This window comes from Myxine glutinosa, chromosome 12 (assembly GCF_964187855.1).
Source record: "Myxine glutinosa chromosome 12, kmMyxGlut1.1, whole genome shotgun sequence".
In the NCBI taxonomy this organism is placed as follows: domain Eukaryota; kingdom Metazoa; phylum Chordata; class Myxini; order Myxiniformes; family Myxinidae; genus Myxine; species Myxine glutinosa.
In genome coordinates, this window is record NC_136272.1 from 9,884,441 (window position 1) to 9,906,646 (window position 22,206).

A 22,206-nucleotide genomic window follows, 5' to 3' on the forward strand; every position below is an offset into this window, starting at 1 on the left:
ACCACTGTGAGGATGTCGGCCAGGTGAGGCCGCAGGTGGGCTCTGGGAGCCGGTAGAGTTGTGGATGGGGCCCGAGGATCCGGAGGACGGACCCGGGTAGCCCAGTGCCAGAGAGGGCACCGAGTGGGGAGAGTGCCAGAGGGCCTTCCCCAGGTAGTTAGGTTAGGGTAAGGAGCAGGTAAGCTCGGAGGCAACCGCAGTGGTGGAGGTGTGCAGGTGGGTAGACCCACTGGGAGAGGTACACGCCACAGCCCAGAAATTGTGCGAGGGCACCGGGAGATGAATCGGGGGAGTGAGACCCCAAATTGAAAAGCACCACAGTTTGGCCAATGGGAATTGGTTTTTTAGAACCCATAGTGTAAGAGGGCCAATGGTTTGGCCGGAGAAAGACCCCGGGTAGTGTAAAGTTGTTAAAGTCATTTAGGAAATAGTTAGGATTGAAGAACCTGTCGCACCATACGCAGCCACTTACCTGTGGTGATGATGATGACTCCACACCTGTGTTTTCTTTGTTTTGTTGCAGGAGATGAATCGCTGTGTGGATTTGTGAGACGCATCACGACGTGGATGAGACATTGGGGTGATTCCATCTCTCCCTCCCTAGGAGGGACTGATGATGAATTGGTAATGGCAAATTATGATGTTGAGTTGGAGATGGCAAATTTTGATGAGAGTTGAAAATGGCAAATTTGATTGGTTAGGAGGGAGAGAAGACGAATTTGGTATATGGGAGGAACGGGGAAGACAGTAGGGATGTTTGTTGATTTGTAAAGTAGATGTTTATGGGTAGTGTTGTGTTGTGTGGATACAGTAAGGGGTAAGGGAGGGGCCATGTAGGTTACCTGGTGGGGGGGGGGGGGGCGTACGATAGGAACGTACCTGTCTCACCTGGTTCCCATGTGCCCCCAGTGTGCATTACCTTATATTGCGTGCACTTTTGCGCCCTTACCACCTTACTCACTTGTTTCTTCTTTTGTCTCCCACCTCCGAGGATCTGGCTTTGGGGTAGAGAGAGAGGAGAGAGAGGTGCTGGCTACGCAGTTGTGGGCCTGCACTTTCGCTGTTCGCTGCCTGGATCGGTACACCATATGGACCGCAATGTTTGTGGCCACCCACAATGGACCGCAGTTCGTTTGCGGCCAAGCACCACCCGGGGATGGACCTATGGGTCAACGTGGCACCTATGCCATACAGGTGAACCACTTTTAGTTAACACCAAGTGCACCACAAGAAGAGCAAGAGACACCTGCAGGGTTAGGGGTTGTCGAATTTATTTTTATTCCAATGAACAATGGTGACTGCACCGATTGGTGGTGGGGTGGTGCTTTTGATGCTCGGGAGGGGTGCTCTGCACGTTATTAAGGGCCGTCGGCCACAGAGCACTCGTGGGTTGGTGTATCGATGCTGGCAAGCGCGCTCTCTCTATGCATAACATCTGCATGTGTTCCTCCAAAAACAGGTCCTGGATCGTAGTGTAGATATCAGCGTAATCTTGTAAATAATGCTCCCTACCGGCTGTATGTTTAGTTTGCGAATTCTTTCCGGATTCGGTTATCCTGTGGGTGTGGTTCTGTGAGGAGAAGGGTGCAACGTCGCAGGGGGACATATTTACTCATTTGTGAATATCTGTAAAACTGTCGCACTCAGGGTAGAGTTAATAGTAGAGGGAACTACATTGCGTGCCACACTAAAGTAGGTAAAAATTTATCGGGTCGGGACGCCCCGAGGGTAGAGAAGGGTGCAATGTTGCGAATATGGAATTTGGCCTCCATATCCGCTTGTAAATATTCCCCTATTTTCTCCAATACTCCCCAACTTTCCCCAATCCCCCATTCCCTAGTCCCATTGCATGTAAATAACAATCAGTAGAGCCGACCTTCCCCTTATTCCCCCATTAAATGTCGTGCCCAGGTCCACCGCACCACACGTAGACAACTTTCGGACATCTTCCTAGTTATTCTTATTCTATGTCAGTTAAGGCCTCGTTTCCATTAATTATGACTCTTCGTTGCACCAGAATGTGATTATATGGCATCAGTAGTGAGTTTAGGACCTTTCCCATACCTCCTTCCATCTTCTTCCCCAACAATTACAACAACAACAGAGGAGATGGCGGCGGAGCGGGGGAGGATGCGTCCTCACACCGGCTCGATTAGCGCCATTGACCACGCGCTCCACGGGGTTACCACGGAGGGGCTGGCTGTCAGCTCCTCCTCAAGGGCGGAGCCTGGTAACCCCCCGCACCCAATCAGAAGGGCGGACCGATTCCATCTGGGGCGGCGCTAGCGAGCCGAGGGCGTGTCACTCCCCGCCGGATATACGCGGCCACGTAGCGGACGTGACGTGAGATGCGCCCCCAGCTGGAGAAAGAAGGACCTGCGAGCGCTGAAACAGATGCGCCTGAGTTTGGAGAGGCCTGAGAAAGACCCGCCTGAGAAAGAACGTCACCTCTGAGCGCTGCGACGAGACCTCCCCGCATCTCTGGACCGAACCGTGTTGATCCTGCCCCGAGCCCAGGTGCACCTGGAGCCATCGCTACCTTGCCTTTCCTAGCCATCAATCCCCGTGTGAGTCAGCTTTGTCCCGTTTATCTGTCGTCTGTTGGGAATAATATAAGATTGTGTCTAAGTGCTTGTCTTTCTATGTTGTACCTCTCGTCCCTGTAATCTGACCTTCCGTAACGAATATAATCTCCTCCGGAGGTCTTGAGAACCGTATCCCTGGTGTCGTCATTTTATAACCCAGCCGGGTGTCTTCTTTTTCTTATTGAGCCAGCGTAACGCGACTTCGTCAACGTCGAGTATAGTCGGGTAATTTGTGCGGACACGACGGCCATTCCGCTCGGCCCACTTTAACATCAAAGTCGTGTCTGTAACAATAGCATAAAGCTCCACCAGGCAAGACAATATAAAATTTGACTAACTCTTCCCCCCCATTCTGACCCCTGTGAGCAAGTACCCACCCCTGGGGCTTGAAATCCAAGAAATCCTCATGTTGCTTGCATATACAACGCTTCGTTTTTAAAATGCTCAAAACATGCCTTCAAAGTTGCATTTTTCAGTTTGACACCATCCTGGAGGGCAGGACCTAAAATGATATTGCTGTTGCACCTTCTTGCCATCTGGCGATCATTACTACCAAGTTTGGAGAATTCCTGCACAGCGGTTTAGATGACAGCATGACGGACGGACAGACTACAATATCCCCCGATTTTATTTATTTATTTTAAAGAACATGCGGATATTAACACTGTTCGACAAAAATCGAACTCGAAGATGTAAACACTTTTCCAGACCAGTTTTGCACGCCAATTCCAAATCTATTTTTTGGTTTTACTCTTGCAGTTTTCATGATGAGACCAATCAGATTTGAAAGGTTATTACCTTATATTCCAAGGGGTAACTATGGATTGAATCAGGACATTAAAGTTTGCGAACTTCCCCAGGAACCAGAACAGTGGCATTTTGGACATTAACCCCTTGTTGGAGCAATTGGGAGGGGAAGGGAAGGGAGGCAGGAAAAGAAGACGGTGAGAGTGGAAGCCAACCTGCTAGCAAGAGTGATTGGTTGGATAAATAAATGAAAAATAGGGGGGGAGGGGAAGAGTGAGTTAGTGAAACATCACTTTTAGGCCTTGGGATAAAAAAATAAAATAAAACTACAATAATAGTCTTCAAAAGATAGTCTGAGAAAGTTAAGTCATGTATTTGCACAATGTGTAGAACCAAAAATAAAAACATCCGAGCAGAGTTAAATACCCTATAAAGTATTTTATGACTTGTAATCATTGTTTCCACCAGAGGGTGCTGCATGATACTCGCATAGAGAATTGGGGTCTTTCCCCCATCCTGAACTACAAACATTGGACCCCTCAGCTCCCATGCACTCCTACCCCTTCACCCCTCACTAAAACTACAAGTTTGATTGTATTTAGGAGTACAAATTAAAACATGCTACGATATTTAGTATGATCATCCTCACACTTATATGATGTTAAAATTATAATAAAACAATGCCACCCTGACCAATCACCCCCCCCCCCCCCCCCCCCACCCACCACAAAAATTAAAATGAATCACCTTGTTCCAATATCTTAAGTTAATGCATCATTCATTTTCTCGTTTGTTCCACCATCTCGGGGCGGTTTCAATCACAGCATCACAATGTGAATTTGAGCCATGCGGTCGGTCGAGTGACATTTACAAAAGTCAATGGTAACTTTAACCAGACGATTCAACTTTATTTCAAACTACTCAAACCTTGTCTTTGAGAAGACCTTGAGGGCCCAATGCCTGTTGGAGAATGTGCAGTCCAATTTGGGAATCCACAGCAGATAACGGATCGTCCAACAAATAGACGTCGGCCTGGCTGTAGATTGCACGCGCCAAACTCACACGCTGCTTCTGTCCTCCAGACAGGTTCACTCCCTGAGAAAGCATGGCATCGAAACGTCAAGGTGCACAAGTTTACAAACCAAATAACGAACCCCTTTAACCAAAAAACACGTATAAGGAACAGGTACAAGGAACAAGGCATGTCAAAACTTCAAAACGAGGAAAACATTTTGCACAAATTCAACCCACACAATGGACATCATTCATCAATGCAATAAAGGTCCAGCACCTTCTCTCCAATCTCCGTGAGGTCACTGGCCGGCAGGGCGTCGAGGTCCGGGAGTAAAGCACATGCTTCGAGCACACGCCAATAGAGGTTCGGCTCAAAGATTCTTCCAAAAAGCACATTATCCCTGAGACTTGCATTCTGGATCCATGCTTGCTGTGGCACGTACGCAATGGAGCCCTAAATGGGAAGATTTGGTCATCGTTAGATTGAAGACTCATCCGTTTGCACGCATCAGTCATTTAATGCTCGATCTTGTTTCAATGAGATAGAACACCTTACCACAGTCTTCAGAAATAAGGACACAGACTATAAACAGAACATTTCATTGGACGTGATGACTAATATTAAAATATATATATAAATATATAAATATAAACCCTTAATATTTTGTTTAAAATATTGCTAAACGGAAAGTTTTGAAAGTGATAAAATTGTTCCTGTTCCAGTATTTGTCAATCTATAACAATGTCTGTCTCTTCCATAACTCAAAAACCATGAAATCTTGTGGGCCGAAACTTTGCATGCATACCAAGGTAACTCCAAGGAAGTGCATGGGTCAACTTAAACACCTCCATTTTAAGGTAACAGGAGTGTTCACCAAGCCAACTTTGGTCACCCTGCTCTCCCTCACAGGGGTCTTAATTTGTCCAGTCTCTTGCCTAGGAACAGGCCACATAGGCCTCCATGTCCATTTGAAGATGTAAAAACGCATCATTAAATGAAGTACCGTTTCGAGGAAGCAAAAGTTGCTTTATTATTATAGTTCATGCAGAAAAAACGAGGTAATTAATGCTTTCTTTGGAACGATTGTGGTAGCGGTCTAACATACACCGCCCAAAGAAGGTACATTCTCAATTCAGATGAAAGCTCACCCTGCTTCAAGGCTTGCAGACAAACTGATGGATATGTCATTCACACAAAAGTAAATAAACAGAGGCGCCAAAAAAAAATAATTAATAATATAATCGGCCTGGGAGAGCAAAATGTCTGCGTATCTAATTAATCAGGAGTCTGGGAAAATCAGTTTTTCTTTCCCCTCTTTTAGAAGCTACATTCCCCCTCAAGAACTTGTGTACACGTACACTATCATACACTCAGCACCACCTCAGGATTTTTGAACATTTCAAAAACTGAAGGTACGTTTCCATTAAAGCCGGGCGTTCCTTATCAACGGTTTTGAATGGAGTGCTTAAGCCACTTGGGGGGCGTTTTAAAATAAATTTGGGAACGGATCACCTCAGATTCATGAGATGGTGACGAGGATAAACATCTAGCCCGTGACTGATGGGACGAGGGGGGAGGGGTGATGAGGAGGTTGAGGGGGGAGGGAGGCAGGGTGAGGAGATAAGTGAGGGGAAGAGGTAAGGTGGGAGGATGCAGGGGTTGGGTGTGTGCCTGGGGGGGGGGGGGGGGTGGAGAGCATGGGAGGAGGAAAGATGAAGGGGAAGGGGTGGGAGAAGGGATCCAGCATTGCTAACTACCTTTGCTTGTTGAAAATAAAATAGATTTTAAAAGGTTGTAGAAAAATAATTTTCCAGAGGTTTATCACCATTTATGAAGAATCTTTTACACCATAACACATTAGTTCTTTATTCCTTCGTCATGTACAACATCCTCAAAAGCAGTAAGTTACCGGTTTGGAATCATTTCGAGTTTTGTTTGACTGGCAGGCACAAAAGTTTATGTATACATAAATATAAAACGTGCATGCAACAACAAATTCAAAGCCTGTGAATTTACTGCTAAACTACAGCTTTGTTTGGATTAGTGTTCAAAATAACATTCTAATGAAATAAAGTTCCTCGATTATAAACGTCATTTGTGGACTGAACAGAGACGTGAACCAATTGTTTAACCCTGCTCATCACTTGGTGTGCGTGGGATAACTACATGTTAAATGAGGTTCGATTATTTAAACAAGCCGTTCAAAACTACAATCAGCAAACATTACTCACCCAGATATCCACGCTTCCATGCAACCGCTCCATTTCTCCCAACATGGCAAAAAGCAGTGAAGACTTCCCTGCACAGACCTTCCCAACCACAGCGACGAGAGAGCCGGTCTTCACTTTCAAATCCAGCCTAGAATGCAAGAGGACGCCACACTCGGTATCACCCTGTGCAAGAGCAGGGCCATTAATGGCGGTCTAAAAAGGGACATCGGGATTCCAAATCGCCTGCACTTGCCAAAGGATCAATCGTTTAAAATACATTTAGGGAAATTAATCAAGGCATGAGATTTGAGCAAAAGGCCAGCAGTCAAAACACCAACCGGACGAGGGACGGCCAGCACCCTGACCTCCACCCTCATTCGAAATATACTACAAGGGGATAGTTTGTTCAATCTTCAAAACCCACATACCCTTCCAAGTTTGGCTGATCATCATCACCACCCCAACAGAATGAGGCTTCACGGAACTCAACAGACAAACCTGGGAACGGCACAAAGTGACACCAAGCAATTTCCTCCATGATAAAGAAATTCATTCAAATAAATAAAAACGCTAAAGGCAAACGATGTTTAATTTAAATTTTGCCAAAAACAATTTGACCCATAAATCAAGTTTCAATTGATGCATTTTGCCAAAGTGCAGGACAAGATGGAATGTCAGCTGGATGAAAATTTTTACATCACATGGAGTGAAGTTTAATCCTGAAAACGCTTCAAAATTTGAATTTTATCTGGAGTGAAACTCTTCCATTGGTATCAGGGGCCATTTAATGGCCACGATTTTCCTACCAACCTGATAACACGACGACATCTTTGTTACAACAGAATCAACATGGAAACTCGAGCACAAATAGAGCAGCACTCGGTGGAGCGCATACCCTCGCCAGTCTGAACGGTTTGCATTTTGTATTCCACCGATAGGCCAGACCTTAACCAAAATGTAGTCTGCTTGTGTGTCACCTACCCAACTCATCCACCAAGTTTTGACCAAATCAGTCATTTGAAATATATATATATTTTTTATAAACAGGAATGAAATTCTTGCGAGGGCTAAGTGTGAAAATTGACAATACGGGACTCAAACCACAGACCTCCATTGATTAAACGTCAACAGCCCACTGCGCTATGGAGCCAGCCGTAATCTCAGAAAGTTCCACACCGTTTTATATATATATATATATATATATATATATATAGTTTTTGCCTCTATCAATGATGAAAAAAATATATATATATTTTTGTATCCGGTTCCAGATCAAGATCAAGATCGAATCAATTCTTCATATCACACCCAACATGTCCACCAATTTTGTCTGAATCCACAACTTTGAGATATCCTGCACACAGAAACTAGTTAGTGCATTTGCACATCCATACAGTACAGTGTGAATGTTGCTCACCTTCACTTGGTGCACTTCCAACACCACAAGGGTCCAACTCTGAGTTTGCCAAGAACTCCTCCACACGTTGGAGAGAAATACTAGCCTAGAGCATACACGTGCTTTGAATTGGGAAACTATTTAAACAAGGTTGGTGATCAATATAAAATATGATTATCAAATATCAGCCCAACGATGCAAATTGAGGACAACCCAAAACGAATCAAGCTTCGGTATTTGAATGTTAGACCAAATACAGCACCAACGGGTTATGTACCAAACCACTACTGAAGCATCATTTAACAACTGTGGCGTAGTTACAACAAATACACAAACCTGGATAAGGCTGGACGTGAGAATAGGCAACCTTCCCATGGGAAAGCGCAGGATATTGAAGAGAGCGATGGATGTGAAAACCTGCTGAGCATTTAGGAAGTGATTCTTGTTCACCAGGGTACTAACACCGAAGCTGGCCATTGATAACTGGAGACAAGAAAACAAGGCCAAACATAACTGGACAAGCACAACAAATATTGCATAAATTAAAAAAAGAATTTAAATAAATAAATGTAAAATCCACCAAAACAAATGAAACACCTGCAAGCACAACCAAACATTAAGGAGTTTCTTTGCAGTGTATGTAACATGTATGCATGTCCCACCAGGTAAGGAGTCACATGGAAATGAGCACAAAGTTCGAAATCAATAAGCACTGCAAAGCTATCCCTGCATTGGTGTAGTGGGTAAAGCAAGATCAGCAAAAATTTCCAATTAATCTTTTTGGCAGGTGTTGTAATATGTACTACGGAGCGAGGGTGAAGCGATTGCGGTTGGAACAGTTACCAGGAACGGTGCACAAGCAAAGATGATGATCGAGATGGAGCAAAGGTCAGCAGAGCTTGACATTGCAGCCACCTCCTCCACACGGATGTCGATCACACGTTGGAGAAACGCCGGTTCCCAAGCGTACAGCTTCAGAGTCTGTACCAGCGGATATTAGCATTACGCTTCATGGCGATGGATTTAGCATCAAAGATGGCAGTAGAACATTGAAGGACGAAAGGCCCAAAGCACAAGTCCAGTCATATCCTATTTTGTAATCAGTACAACACTTCAAAAATATCTCAATATGGTTTACATAAAATTCAATGTATAAACACAAATGTACAGGAACAGAAAATCTTGATGTAAGCACATGTTGGGTGTTATTCAGCTTTAGTTGGTATCCATTTGTTGTGTACAAGTCAATCCTATTATGTCACAAATCAAATCAAATCCTAAAAAGCTTCGCTTTCAATGCTCTTGAATCCATCCAGTGATGCGACTTTGGGAGAGCTCGACAATTTGGGTGCATCATGCTAAAACGCAATTACGGTACTGCCCTTGATCAAAGGTTCATACTTTAATTATTTATCCACATCAGGCCATGAAAACATTTTGCTACCGAGGAGACATGCTGAATGGAGAAGGTGGATCAGACTCGGCAACGGTTGCTCGAGTGAGATGTGCATGGAAGAAGTTTCGGGAACTGAGTGGCGTGCTGACGAGGAGGGGAGTGTCTTTGAAGCTGAAGGGAAAGGTGTGCTGCATGTGTGAGAAGTGTTATGATTTATGGGACAAGCTTATCTTGTACTAGTATCGAGTGAACAACTGCAAAGTATTTGGTAAAATTAAATAGAAAAGCAATTTTAAGTGAGATTTGACAAATAGTTTTTGTTGATAGGGCAAGGTACATGGAGAAGTACATGGAGAAGAGGAAGAAGTTGTTTCGTGGGTTTGTTGATCTGGAGAAAGCATTCGATAGGGTTCCACGTGAAGGAAGTAGTGACATGGGCATTGAGGAAGTTAGGAGTGGAGGAATGGTTGATCAGAGTAGTGATGGCAATGTACAAAAGAGCACGCACAGCTGTAAGGACGAAGGACGGGAACAGTGGTGAGTTTAAGGTGAAGGTGGGAGTGCATCAGGGATCGGTACTAAGTCCACTACTATTTGTAGCTGTGATTGAGGTGCTGGCTCACTGTAGAGGGTTTACCGTGGGAGTTGTATGCAGATGATCTGGTGTTGATTGTGGAAAGTATGGATGGACTGAAGGAAAAGATGAACAAGTGGAAGGAATGTATGGAGACAAAAGGTCTGAAGGTGAATATCAGAAAAACGAAGGTGATGGCAAGTGGTAAAGCATGTGGTGAGGTGGAAAGAACTGGGAAGTGGCCATGCGCTGTGTGCAGGAAGGGTGTCGGAGTGAACTCCATTCAATGTACAATGTGCGCTGAGTGGGTTCATCAAAAATGTAGTGGTCTGAGTGTCATTAACCAGTGTGGCAGCTACATTCAAATGTAAGGTGTGCACAGAGGGAGCTGCAGATGGAGGAAACGTCGAGTCTGAATGGAGAAGGTGGTTCAGACTCGGCAACGGTTGCTTGAGTGAGATGTGCATGGAAGAAATTTCGGGAACTGAGTGGCGTGCTGACGAGGAGGGGAGTGTCGTTGAAACTGAAGGGAAAGGTGTATGCTGCATGTGTGAGAAGTGTTACAATTAATGGGAGCGAGACATGGGTAATGAACGTAGAGCAGCAACGAAGGCTGGAAAGGGTGGAAATGCAAATGGTTTGGTGGATGTGCGGAGTATCGTTGAGGAAGACGAATGATGAAGGGAATAGAGCCCGTGATGGATGCTGTGAAGAGAAACAGGTTGAGATGGTTTGGTCATGTGTTGAAGAAGGATGAAAGTGACTGGTTGAGAAGAGTGATGGAAATGAATGTGGAAGGAAGTACAGGATGGGGAAGACCGAGAAAGACTTGGCTATAGGTGGTGGAAGAAGAAATGTGGGCAAGAGGGTTAACAAGGGAAGATGCAGAAAATAGGGCAAAATGGAGAAGATTGTTATGGGGACCGCAAGGCTAACCCCCTGCCCTAGCAAGGAAAATGGCCTTAAAATGCCTGTTGTTGTTGTATCAGGGCCTATCAGATTACCACGGTCAGTTTCCACATGAACATCAGTCACAAACATTCAATTTGTTGTTTGTCTTAATTTGCATCAAATGACCAGCTGACCGTTTCACGAAGGACAAACTCATTCAGGTCGATTGATACTTGTGCTCACGCACCAAGGTCAGTTGTCAATTTGAAGGACAAGTGAAGCTTTCCACTTCTGAATAAAGAAATTGCCTTCAAGCAGGTAGTGACATACCTTAATCCCATTCAGAATATCATTCATCATCTTCAATCGCTTGTCTTTTAGATCAATGTTCTTTAGCTAGGAAAAAGGGAGTGGGGGTGAGGGGATTGTCAAACAAGAAGAAAAAAACAATGTCAGCTCCCTTGGTTTTAGTGATTTTGCTGTCCGGCGTTGAAGGCCGGTCGGCCATCTTTGGTCAAATTACAAAACAAATAAAATCTTCTGCATATGTACACTCATGTATTGTCTTGTATCGTCTTTTTGCCAAGTTTGAACAAAATCATTCCATGCATGTCAAGAAATGGTTGGGGATAAGTTTAACAAAATGACCGCCAGTCGGCAATCTTTGACCAGATCGCAAAATAAAGTGAGGCGCACATGTATGCCATCATGTACTGCGCTTGTGCCAAGTTTGAATAAGATCGGTAAATGCATGTCAGAGAAACGGTTGACGTGTTCAACATCGGGGTATTTTTTTTTTCTAAACAACTAAAAGGGCCGCCAGTCAGCCATCTTTGATCGCATCGCGAAACGAAATGATGTGCACATGTATACCATCATGTATTGTCTGTGCCAAGTATGAACAAAATCGGTCAATACATCTCCGAGATATGGTTGCGGATGAATGAGACCCAATTCATAAGCCGTCGTTTCGGACTAAGTCCAACAGGGCTAAATTTCATTTTCACACTTCCCATAAAAAAACAACAACAAAAAACACATGTTCCCTTCCATCGTTAGGGTATGCACGTTAATTTCTCCATACAACAATCGCAAAAACCATCCTCGCGTGAATAAAAGCCGTTCAATTTCCAATGCAAGTTCACGCGTTTATAGTTCTGGCTTGGAAAACCCATTTCAAACCTAAAACTGCAAATGGGTCATTTAGCTTCACTAATTTTGGAAATATCAAAACTGCAACTCCTTTAACATGAAATCAACATAGGCCAAGCAGTTTTCCAACAAATTAATCTTTGAATTACTATTGCCATAGCTTGTGCTAGTATTTCAATAATGTGCTGCGAGGGCCTCACCTGATAGATCCGCGACTTTGTTGTGAGTAAAGCATTGACAGGCAAAAGCAAGACAATGGCGGCCAAGCCTGCCAGGACAGCAGGCCCGAGTTCAACCCAAAGGAAGACCAGTGAAAGCACAATTTGCAATGGGGAAGACCAAAAGAGGTGGATGTATGTTGGGACATCCATGAACCGCTGCATGTCCGTTGACACAAGGTTAACGACTTCACCCACCGTGGAGGCCCGTCGTGCTGCACTGGACATCACCAAAGACTGCCAAGACACATCATTTAAAACTGGAATAAGACCCTATCCGAAAAAAATAAATTAAAAAATCTGATGTAATTAGATGTAAAATTTATTTTTACAGTGTAACCCGTAGGACAAAGCCGTCTAGAACAGCGTTTGTCTGTCCATATGTATGTATGCATGCATGTATGTATGTATGTATGTATGTATGTATGTCCATCACAAATGTACACCAATCAGAGCTGAGGATCTGGTCACATGACACGGGTGATGGGATGCGATTACATCTGTTATGTCATTATGGCATACAACAGCTGACTCCACACAACGCCATTTTGATTTATATGCCGTTCAGGCCGAACATATCGTCGAACTTGTCATATCACAATCTCTATGCTCTACCTTTACGTTTTTCATCCAGTGTGAAAGACAAGACAAACAAACCAATTGTTAAAATGACCATCAAATATCAAAAGGATAGGCGGTAAGGGTCTTCCAACGACAGCATGTATAGGCCTTAGGCGAATGCCTCACCTTCAGGCCACTTTGGACAAATTATTCCAGATTTCCTAATGCAGTAGTATCGTTTTCATCATAATAATAATAATAATAACGTTAATAATAATAGTAAAAATAAAAAATAAAAAAAATAATAATTTGCCCTGCAATCCCTTTGTCGTGACTGAAAAGTTACTGGATTGAAGCGGTGCATGGTTGGTTCATTGTTGACTCAAAACATACAGAATAAACCATATGGTGTCTCAATGCAATCTCTTCATTTCCATGGTGACACAGCTTGGAGACAGAGTACTTTAAAATAATTTAATACTTACATTTGCTCACTGGTATCTCCACCCAGGTCATACTATCCTCTTCAACTAAAGTATCAAACAAGCACGGCTATGCGGCCTCGTTTTCATTAAAAATGGGAGAGACCATCACTAGTTTTGTAAGCCTAGTTGTGGGAAATATGATGACTGATATAACAAGTGAAGAGAAGGAGAGGTGAAGGTAATGTGGGTGGAGGGGAGGGGGGGCGAGGGAGAGTGGTGGGAGAAAACAAAGGAGGTCTGGAGACTTCTATTCCACAGACTTCCATTCAATAAAAAGGAAAATAAATACCAAAACTGGCCGAAAGTGCGACTCAGATGCATGCCAACTCTGCCCCATGACCAGCGGCCTAACCTTGCTGTAGAGTGCCCCAATAATAGTTGTACGGACGTCCATGCCAAGTGCAGTACAGTGAAGAAAATACTGCTGCAACAATATTGTCTGAACAATTCCTGTACCTACGAGCAGGACTGCATACATGAAGCCACGCCACTGCGGTATGCTCGGTGCCTCACTAAAGGTAATCATCAGTCTAATGGAGAGATGGATGGTTTGGGGGAGGGTGATGGGGGAAACAAGTGTTACCACCAATAAATTGATATTTTGCAGTCAATGGTCGAAATTCATATGCATTCGATGAAAACTCATACTTCAGTAGTTGAGGGCTGACAAAAAGTAGCAGGTCATAGAAGAGCTTGTACAGTCCCGATTTGAGCAAAGTGCCACGGTGGGTTCGCAGCAACACGCGCAGCAGGCTCGGAAGGCGCTTTGCCTTGTTTCGTCCCTGTACAAAAAACAAACAAAAAAAAAAAACTGAGACCAAGTGGACATCGACATCTTGCCACAGATAATCTTCACTTCAAAACCAGTTGACAAGCCCATGGTGAAAGGTAACAAGGCCCCGTAATCAAGAGATGGATCAATAGCGCAAGTGCAAAACATTTACAAGTAAAGATGGCATTGTTGATCGATATAATCTCTTCACCTGGGCAAAGCTCTTTCCTTTGACACCACTGAGCTGAGACATAGTCGTCTCAATTGAACCAAGTCTCATGTTCTGCTCAAAAGTGCCGCAAAGCACCTCAGCACGATGCTTCTTCCGTAGCGGCCACAGGTCATGCTTTTTTAGTGGTTTTCTGTAGCCCAGGAATACCATGCTACAGGGAAGGAAGAACTTCAGCCACATTGAGAAAACCACCAATATAAAGCATGTGCAGTCTCCAACAATATTATTAATGCAATTGTGCAAGGGCCACAAGAATGCAACTGAGAAATAAATAAACAAGACGTCATGCAGAGCACGATACTCGCAAACTCTTTCCCTCCGCCTCCCCCCCAAAAATTTCCATTGATACAGCAAATTGTCCATTTCATGAAGATTAAAATTTACGATCTTGATCAAAGCTCAGGTCAACAGGATGAAAAGTGACGATTTTTCAGATGAAAAATGATTAGAAGTTTGACCGAGTTGACCTTTGACATTTTGACCTCAAAAATAGTATGTTTCCCAATTTAGGGAGTCAATATGTAAATGCTGTTCAGGTTTCAAGTCAATCGGTTGAGAATTGACGGCTTTTCGATGAAAATTGATTTTTTAAACTTGACCTCGAGTTGACCTTTAACCCTTTGACCCTTTGACCTCAAAAAGTTCATTTCCCAATTTAGTGACTCGATATACAAATGCTATTCAATTTTCAAGTCAATCTGATTTAAAATGGCGATTTTAGAAATTTGACCTCCAGATGACCTTTGGCCTCAAAATCAATAGGCTTCTCAATTGGGACGACCTATACAACTTGAAGTTTCGTGACGATTGCTTTAGAATTGTGACCTGTAGGCCAGTGACGGACAGAACCACAAACGCAGACAAATATACTTGAAAAATCTTTGATTTTGCAAGTAATAAATAAAAAGACATTTTATTTAGAGGTACTCAAGACCAAGTCAGGTAATACCTATCAAACCAATAAAAGATGAGCTGATTGAGGAAGGATGCGTTGGCTTCTGGACTCTTTTTCTGGAAATACAAAAAAGTTAAGACAAGTGCACACATTTAAAATGACCATTTCATGCTGATAACTTGTACTCGGAAACCAAAGCAAAAAGAGTAGAATGAAAGAATAGCGAAACATTCTGTACATCTACCAAATATTCCAACATTTTAATGCCATCACCTCCATGCTCAATCTTTGTCTATTTATTGCCAAGCTGTCCCCTATTTCAAACCTGAGCCCCCCCCCCCCCAACCCCCACTCGCCCAAAGATGGAGGTGAGGGGAAGGGGCAGGAGGAGCTTTTCCTGTCCTGTCCAAACAGCTTCACAATTCAAGCATTCCAAAAATAAATAAATAGCATCACATTGTACTTTCGATAAATAGCATCAAATAGGATGACATTGTACATTGTAAACAAAAACCAAGTTCGATAGCAAACATTTCAGCTATTAAAAATTAAATAAAAACAACCCCTTATCAACATCCACTGAACAAGCAAGAAGAACCAGTTTTAAACGTCAAGGCCAAAAGCACATACTTCTTTCCCAGAATGTAGGTCAGATGGGACATCCGAAAAGGCGGATATCAGGAGCATGACTATCGAGATCGAATACGAAGTCAATGAAAGGAACGAAGGTGCCAGGTCACGAATTTTCACCTGCAGACAATAATGGCCATCAATACAGTACAATCTTCAACTATGACGACCCAAAGATATTTACAATAGAAGGTAGAAATGGTAGCTTTTAACATGGCATGATACACATCAATCACATGGGCGAGGGTCCGCATCTCCCACACCAGATCGCAATCTAATGCCAGTGCGCGTCTCATGGTGTACATCGTTTAGACCACCGTAAAGTGCAAAAATTGGCTCATTAAAGTTAGACTTAATCAATCTCCAGGACGGAGCATCCAAGAATGCCGGGACACCAAGAATGCCGGGACACCAAGAATGCCGTGACACCAAGAATGCCGTGACACCAAGAATGCCGTGACACCAAGAATGCCGGGACACCAAGAATGCCGGGACACCAAGAATGCCGGGACACCAAGAATGCCGGGACACCAAGAATGCCGGGACACCAAGAATGCCGGGACACCAAGAATGCCGGGACACCAAGAATGCCGGGACACCAAGAATGCCGGGACACCAAGAATGCCGGGACACCAAGAATGCCGGGACACCAAGAATGCCGGGACACCAAGAATGCCGGGACACCAAGAATGCCGGGACACCAAGAATGCCGGGACACCAAGAATGCCGGGACACCAAGAATGCCGGGACACCAAGAATGCCGGGACACCAAGAATGCCGGGACACCAAGAATGCCGGGACACCAAGAATGCCGGGACACCAAGAATGCCGGGACACCAAGAATGCCGGGACACCAAGAATGCCGGGACACCAAGAATGCCGGGACACCAAGAATGCCGGGACACCAAGAATGCCGGGACACCAAGAATGCCGGGACACCAAGAATGCCGGGACACCAAGAATGCCGGGACACCAAGAATGCCGGGACACCAAGAATGCCGGGACACCAAGAATGCCGGGACACCAAGAATGCCGGGACACCAAGAATGCCGGGACACCAAGAATGCCGGGACACCAAGAATGCCGGGACACCAAGAATGCCGGGACACCAAGAATGCCGGGACACCAAGAATGCCGGGACACCAAGAATGCCGGGACACCAAGAATGCCGGGACACCAAGAATGCCGGGACACCAAGAATGCCGGGACACCAAGAATGCCGGGACACCAAGAATGCCGGGACACCAAGAATGCCGGGACACCAAGAATGCCGGGACACCAAGAATGCCGGGACACCAAGAATGCCGGGACACCAAGAATGCCGGGACACCAAGAATGCCGGGACACCAAGAATGCCGGGACACCAAGAATGCCGGGACACCAAGAATGCCGGGACACCAAGAATGCCGGGACACCAAGAATGCCGGGACACCAAGAATGCCGGGACACCAAGAATGCCGGGACACCAAGAATGCCGGGACACCAAGAATGCCGGTGAGAATGGCCCGATCCATTTTGGACCAATTCCAAGCATATTGAAAGGGAAAGTTTTGGTTCTTGAGCGACGCCAGCCTCCCTCGACAACCACACAAGGGTGGCAATGACAAATGGAGAACAGAGGTTGCAAGTCTGAGAGAACAGTCAGGAGGATTGTGGGAGTGAAGAGGGTGGATAGAACGAGGATGCATGAACTGAGGAGATTGGTGCGCAGATGAGAGCGACAGGTGTATTAGAAAAAGGTGTCTGAAGTGGGCTGGACACTTGGTAAGGATGGAGGAAGAGGGAATTGCAGAGAGCTAGGTGGGGAAGAGGGGTATAGTGGACAAGGCAGGGAGGAAGCTTGGTGGATGAACTTCACCCCTTATAAAAAGGACGAGAAGGAGAAGCAAAGAGCACGTTTACTGTAACATGGCAAGTTAAAGTTGGTGCCATTCGGCATTCGGCCTTCATCAAAACTATTCTTCCCCCCCCCCCCCCCCCACCCCCCCTCCGAGGTTACACGACTCCACAGTTTTGCTGCATACTTTACATGGCCACATTAGTACAAGCACCAAATCGATGTACCATACTGTTTAGAGCTGCTGCGGAAAAAAAAAATGCTAGGTGGTTTGCCATTGCTTTCACAGGTCAGTCCAGGCAGGAATTTGTAATTGGTGGGTGCCGGCAATAGCTCTCCTACTCTTTGCGAAGGACCATGCATATTTAACAGCCACTTTTGCTAGCAGACAGGATGTCCGGCTTAGTTTCACCAAGTGAGACATCACGCTGCTCGTCAAGCAGCAGAATAGCAACTTATAGCCGAACCCAGGATAGATGGCCGAGGGGAGCGCACGCACCTCCAGGTTATCCTTCCAGCCCATGAGCATATCCCACTTCGGCCTAGTGCACCAATCACTCCCCAAGCCATGCATATGTTTACCAGGTGCATGGTTTTGTTGATCAGGGTCCAACAGGGGAAAATGCCCAAGAGGAATGAAAAGAACCAGAAGTTGAAGAGAACACCCGAGGTCTTCATTCCGGCACGACGGCCAACCTCATGGATCACCAACAGCAGCACCTGTGAAAGCATCACAACCAACAGAAAGAAATCTTATTAAAATCTTCCTTTTCATTACAGGTGAATGAGAAAATACCTGTGCATCATTCAACTGTAGCTCACATTCAATTAGTTTTTGCCACCATAATCGAACATTGGATCAATTATTAATCTGGAACAAACTCTTCAATCGCTCGCCTCCCTCCAGGTCTTTAAAACAGCTGTTCACCACCATCTCTTATCTTCCCCCACCCAAAACCTTGATCTTTTCTACCCCCGCTAATTCACCCCAGATCCACTTTTCTGAAACACCGACTTCTTTCCTGGAACTCCTAGCAGTGTCCATGTGTTTTTTTATTTATTTAAATCACACCCCACCCACCCCCCACCCCCAAGTCCTCCACCTCCCACAGATCTCCCGATGTCCCTGCTCTCAAATGTTGTACTTGTGTGCTTCCCCCTCTCCATCTCGTCTCCCGCTCCCTTTATTTCGTCTTGTGTCCGTTTGTTTGTTTTTTGTCATTAAAGTTAGCTCTTAGACGAGCTGGAGAGGGGGGAAGCTTCTCAATATTGAATACAAAAAAAAAAAAATCTATGTAAATACGAATTTTGAAGCTTTGGCAGATTTGAATCTGACTGCACACATGTTCGTCATGAGCTCCAATAAAACAATTGTTAAACAATAGCAATTAGTTAATGAATGGGGATGGGAGAAGGAGAAGCTCCTCATACAGATCAGGGTTCATGATTTGATGAACTCTATGTTGATTCAAAGAAAATGTATCGCAAGAGCTTAAAAAATAAATAAATAAACCAAGTCAGGTGAACCCACGTACCCACGTCGCAGTGTACAGAGCTGGGTTGATGTACAAGAGCGGCGGCAATATGGTTTCCGCTTCAACATCCCATAAAACCGCAATAGCAAGCACGGTCACAGAAAGCATCAGGAGAACGAACGTGAGGATCTGTGGAGAGATCATGGAGCAGGACAAATCAGGGAAGAGGAACGGAAAGATGCGGAAGCTGCAATTCCTCAAGTGAGCAATCGAATACAAAATTGTTCGTTCAAAAGTTCGATATAACAGACAAACATACCAAGATTTGCATTCTTATTACAAGTTTAAAATTTACAAACTTAAATTTAGAAGAAAAAAAAAGTGTCACTTCTCACAACAGCAGCCAAAACGAGGAACAGCCTCTATTACTACGAGACAACATTCATTAACCTGAGGGAAGGGTGCAAGAAAAATACGCCATTAACAAATATTAAAATGTCCGATTGTCATTTGATCAGCAAACATATGTAAAACTAGAACGGCACTCAGTAGAGGGCATACCTCCACCTGGTTGGCCATATCACTCAATGGTGAAGAATCACTTAAAAAATTAAATAATTCTCATATCCGAATCCATATTCAGATCTTCACCAAAATGGAATCTGTTTGTCCTTGTCAGACACCCAACTGGTCCAACAGTTTCGTCCAACTCCGTCCATAACTTTGAGATATCCTGCTACGTATCGTTTTGGCCCCATCACCTAATGGTGAAGAATCACTTAAAAAATTAAATAATTCTCATATCCGAATCCATATTCAGATCTTCACCAAAATGGAATCTGTTTGTCCTCGTCAGACACCCAACTGGTCCACCAAGTTTAGTCCAAATCCGTCCACAACTTGATATTTTGTTCACAAACAAAGGGGTGGAAACAACCTCCATCCACCTTTGGTGGCGGAGGTAATACAGCAAAAACAACACGTGACTTGCTGGCTTGGCAGAGAATCTATCAGGTTTTACCCACAAATCGAAGTGTGACAGATTTACAAATCAATTCACATTAATCCCCAAACAGTTTTACCAAAAAAAAAAGAAAAAACTTAAAATAAAGTCTTCCACGAGGAACCCTTTCCACCTCCTCTTCGTCGTCCTCAAAAGAAGAAAGCACAGATCCTTGCCCATAGTAACAGTAAAACACCTGCTCACCTGGCGCAACATATAGTGACAAGAAAAGCAGTCATTGCGAGGTGACACTCGGCGAGCAAGACTTGTGATCAGGAAAGGTGAGCACAACCACAGGAAGGCAATGGGAGGCCAGGTGAGAACCGTTTGCTCAAAGCAAATAGTCAATGCTGGATTGGGTCTGTCCCAGAGTGAAGCATTCTGGGAAATACAGGTAATATTACTGAGATTGAGAAATACAATCTTAACCCTCATAACAAACCACGTTACAAACATTTAAAGTTTATTTCGGGGCATCGAGGGGTGCTGGGGCAAACATCCTCGGTCTCTTTTTACAGACCATCAAAAAAGACTTAAGAGAACAACAAACTCAAAGCAAAATGACAGCAGCCGCCATTTATAGCTCAAACACCAAGTAAAAATTCAAAAAAAGGGACCAAGATGCCCGAAAAAGGCCAACCCCTGCTCTGCGGGGAAAAATGGCCTCTAAAGGCGGTCAACAACAACAGCAACAACAACAACAACAACAACAACAACAACAACCATTTTAAGGCCATTTCGGGGGTCTCCTCTAAAGGTGGTTCAATGGAGCCAACGTAGATGTCACCGAAAATATATAATTTACAAGTGGCAGAAACAGCGCCTCCTTCGGCGATATCCGGTATTACAAATCCTATATTACGGAGTACGACATGTTATGAATTATGATCAACAAAATTTCATGATAAAGAACATTTCCATGACTGCCGCTGCACATTGTCCACTGAAGGTGCACCGAAAAGGGTAGTTGTGGCCACAAACAAAAACAAAACACCAAATTAGTCATTTTTATTTTTAGATCAAATGAAGCTCGAGCCAAAAAGGTGCTTCGTGGACATTACCCCTTAAAACGGTTCAAAAACGATCAAAATCATATTTCCTCACTTGAAGTGCGGCATACAATGACGAGGAAGGGAGGAGGTTTTTAGCTGGACTGGAGAAAATAGGATTAAAAATTTATATTTGGGCGAGGGGTGGTTGGGGGGGGGGGGGGGGGGCGGAATATTAAAAACACCTGACACTGGCTTCTTGACAATCCCCAGGTCCTGAATCATCGACCTCCCCCTCATGGATCTTGAGTATATTGTGAGATACAACAGAGCTTTGAAAATATACAAAGCAAACAAAAATAGGAAGCATTCCCAGATATCACATTTATATAATTAAAAAAATAAAATACAAAAAATACATAAAGCATTTCGTCCCCCCTTCCATTCATGTACAGCTTCAAGTACCTGCATCAAACGGCCAGTTTTTGGGGGAAATGTATTACGTACGCAGAAGGAACGGCGAAAAAAGAAAAGAAACCGATTTATGTACGTAATAAATGTACGTCACAGATACATGCAGTTTTATGTCAAAGTGTCCCGATGACGGGACATCCAAAACTCACCCAGAAAGAAGAACCACAGAGATGGTCCATGGTCGACCTCGAACAGACTCCACCAATCAGCGAGTGCCAATCATGAGTGGGTGTGAACACCTACAAAGGTGAGACCACGGTGGGTGTGAACACCTATAAAGGTGAGACAGGGTTACCCACCGTTATATTGAAGAGCAAACTTTTTCCTTTTTTTTGGCACAATCACAATTACAAAGTTTAAATCAGTAAATGAACAAACTCGATTTATGTTTCCCGTAAACTGCAATTTGTCTTCCACCCGAAGAAAGAGCGAGAACCCAAACCCCTTACGCGATCCCAAGCACCTAACGGACCACTATATAATACATTTAACAAATGATTTCTCACCTGTATGAAGTTTCACACCCGTGCTGTTCGCCACGCCCTCATTCCCTCATTACTCTTCTTCACTTCTTGCTCCAATCACAAATTTCGTCTCATGACGTCATTTCACCACTCAGGTAAGCATCACCACATATTAAAATGATGTCGGTTGTTTTACCGAGAAGCA

General features: G+C 44.3%; 1 protein-coding gene across 2 annotated transcripts in view; it reads right to left on the reverse strand.

The window, feature by feature from the left end:
• The window catches only part of LOC137438235 (ATP-binding cassette sub-family C member 2), a 38,812-nt gene extending 16,833 nt beyond the window's left edge, over positions 1 to 21,979 (reverse strand). The window contains exons 1-19 of one of the 2 annotated variants that reach the window (XM_068133320.2): positions 21,916 to 21,979; positions 21,687 to 21,809; positions 20,279 to 20,455; positions 19,132 to 19,260; positions 18,179 to 18,316; positions 15,760 to 15,879; positions 15,184 to 15,245; positions 14,214 to 14,385; positions 13,879 to 14,012; positions 13,583 to 13,760; positions 12,167 to 12,421; positions 11,145 to 11,210; positions 8,797 to 8,934; positions 8,290 to 8,436; positions 7,975 to 8,059; positions 6,986 to 7,055; positions 6,579 to 6,705; positions 4,624 to 4,800; positions 4,260 to 4,427 (exon numbers count right to left, since the gene is read on the reverse strand). In XM_068133320.2, coding sequence (XP_067989421.2) covers positions 4,260 to 4,427; positions 4,624 to 4,800; positions 6,579 to 6,705; positions 6,986 to 7,055; positions 7,975 to 8,059; positions 8,290 to 8,436; positions 8,797 to 8,934; positions 11,145 to 11,210; positions 12,167 to 12,421; positions 13,583 to 13,760; positions 13,879 to 14,012; positions 14,214 to 14,385; positions 15,184 to 15,245; positions 15,760 to 15,879; positions 18,179 to 18,316; positions 19,132 to 19,260; positions 20,279 to 20,455; positions 21,687 to 21,716 — 2,373 coding nt within the window. In that variant the 5' untranslated portion in view covers positions 21,717 to 21,809; positions 21,916 to 21,979. Of the gene's footprint in view, positions 1 to 4,259; positions 4,428 to 4,623; positions 4,801 to 6,578; positions 6,706 to 6,985; positions 7,056 to 7,974; positions 8,060 to 8,289; positions 8,437 to 8,796; positions 8,935 to 11,144; positions 11,211 to 12,166; positions 12,422 to 13,582; positions 13,761 to 13,878; positions 14,013 to 14,213; positions 14,386 to 15,183; positions 15,246 to 15,759; positions 15,880 to 18,178; positions 18,317 to 19,131; positions 19,261 to 20,278; positions 20,456 to 21,686; positions 21,810 to 21,836 lie in introns of both variants that reach the window. The other variant, XM_068133319.2, reaches the window with a different exon arrangement.
• Positions 21,980 to 22,206: the final 227 nt, after the last annotated feature.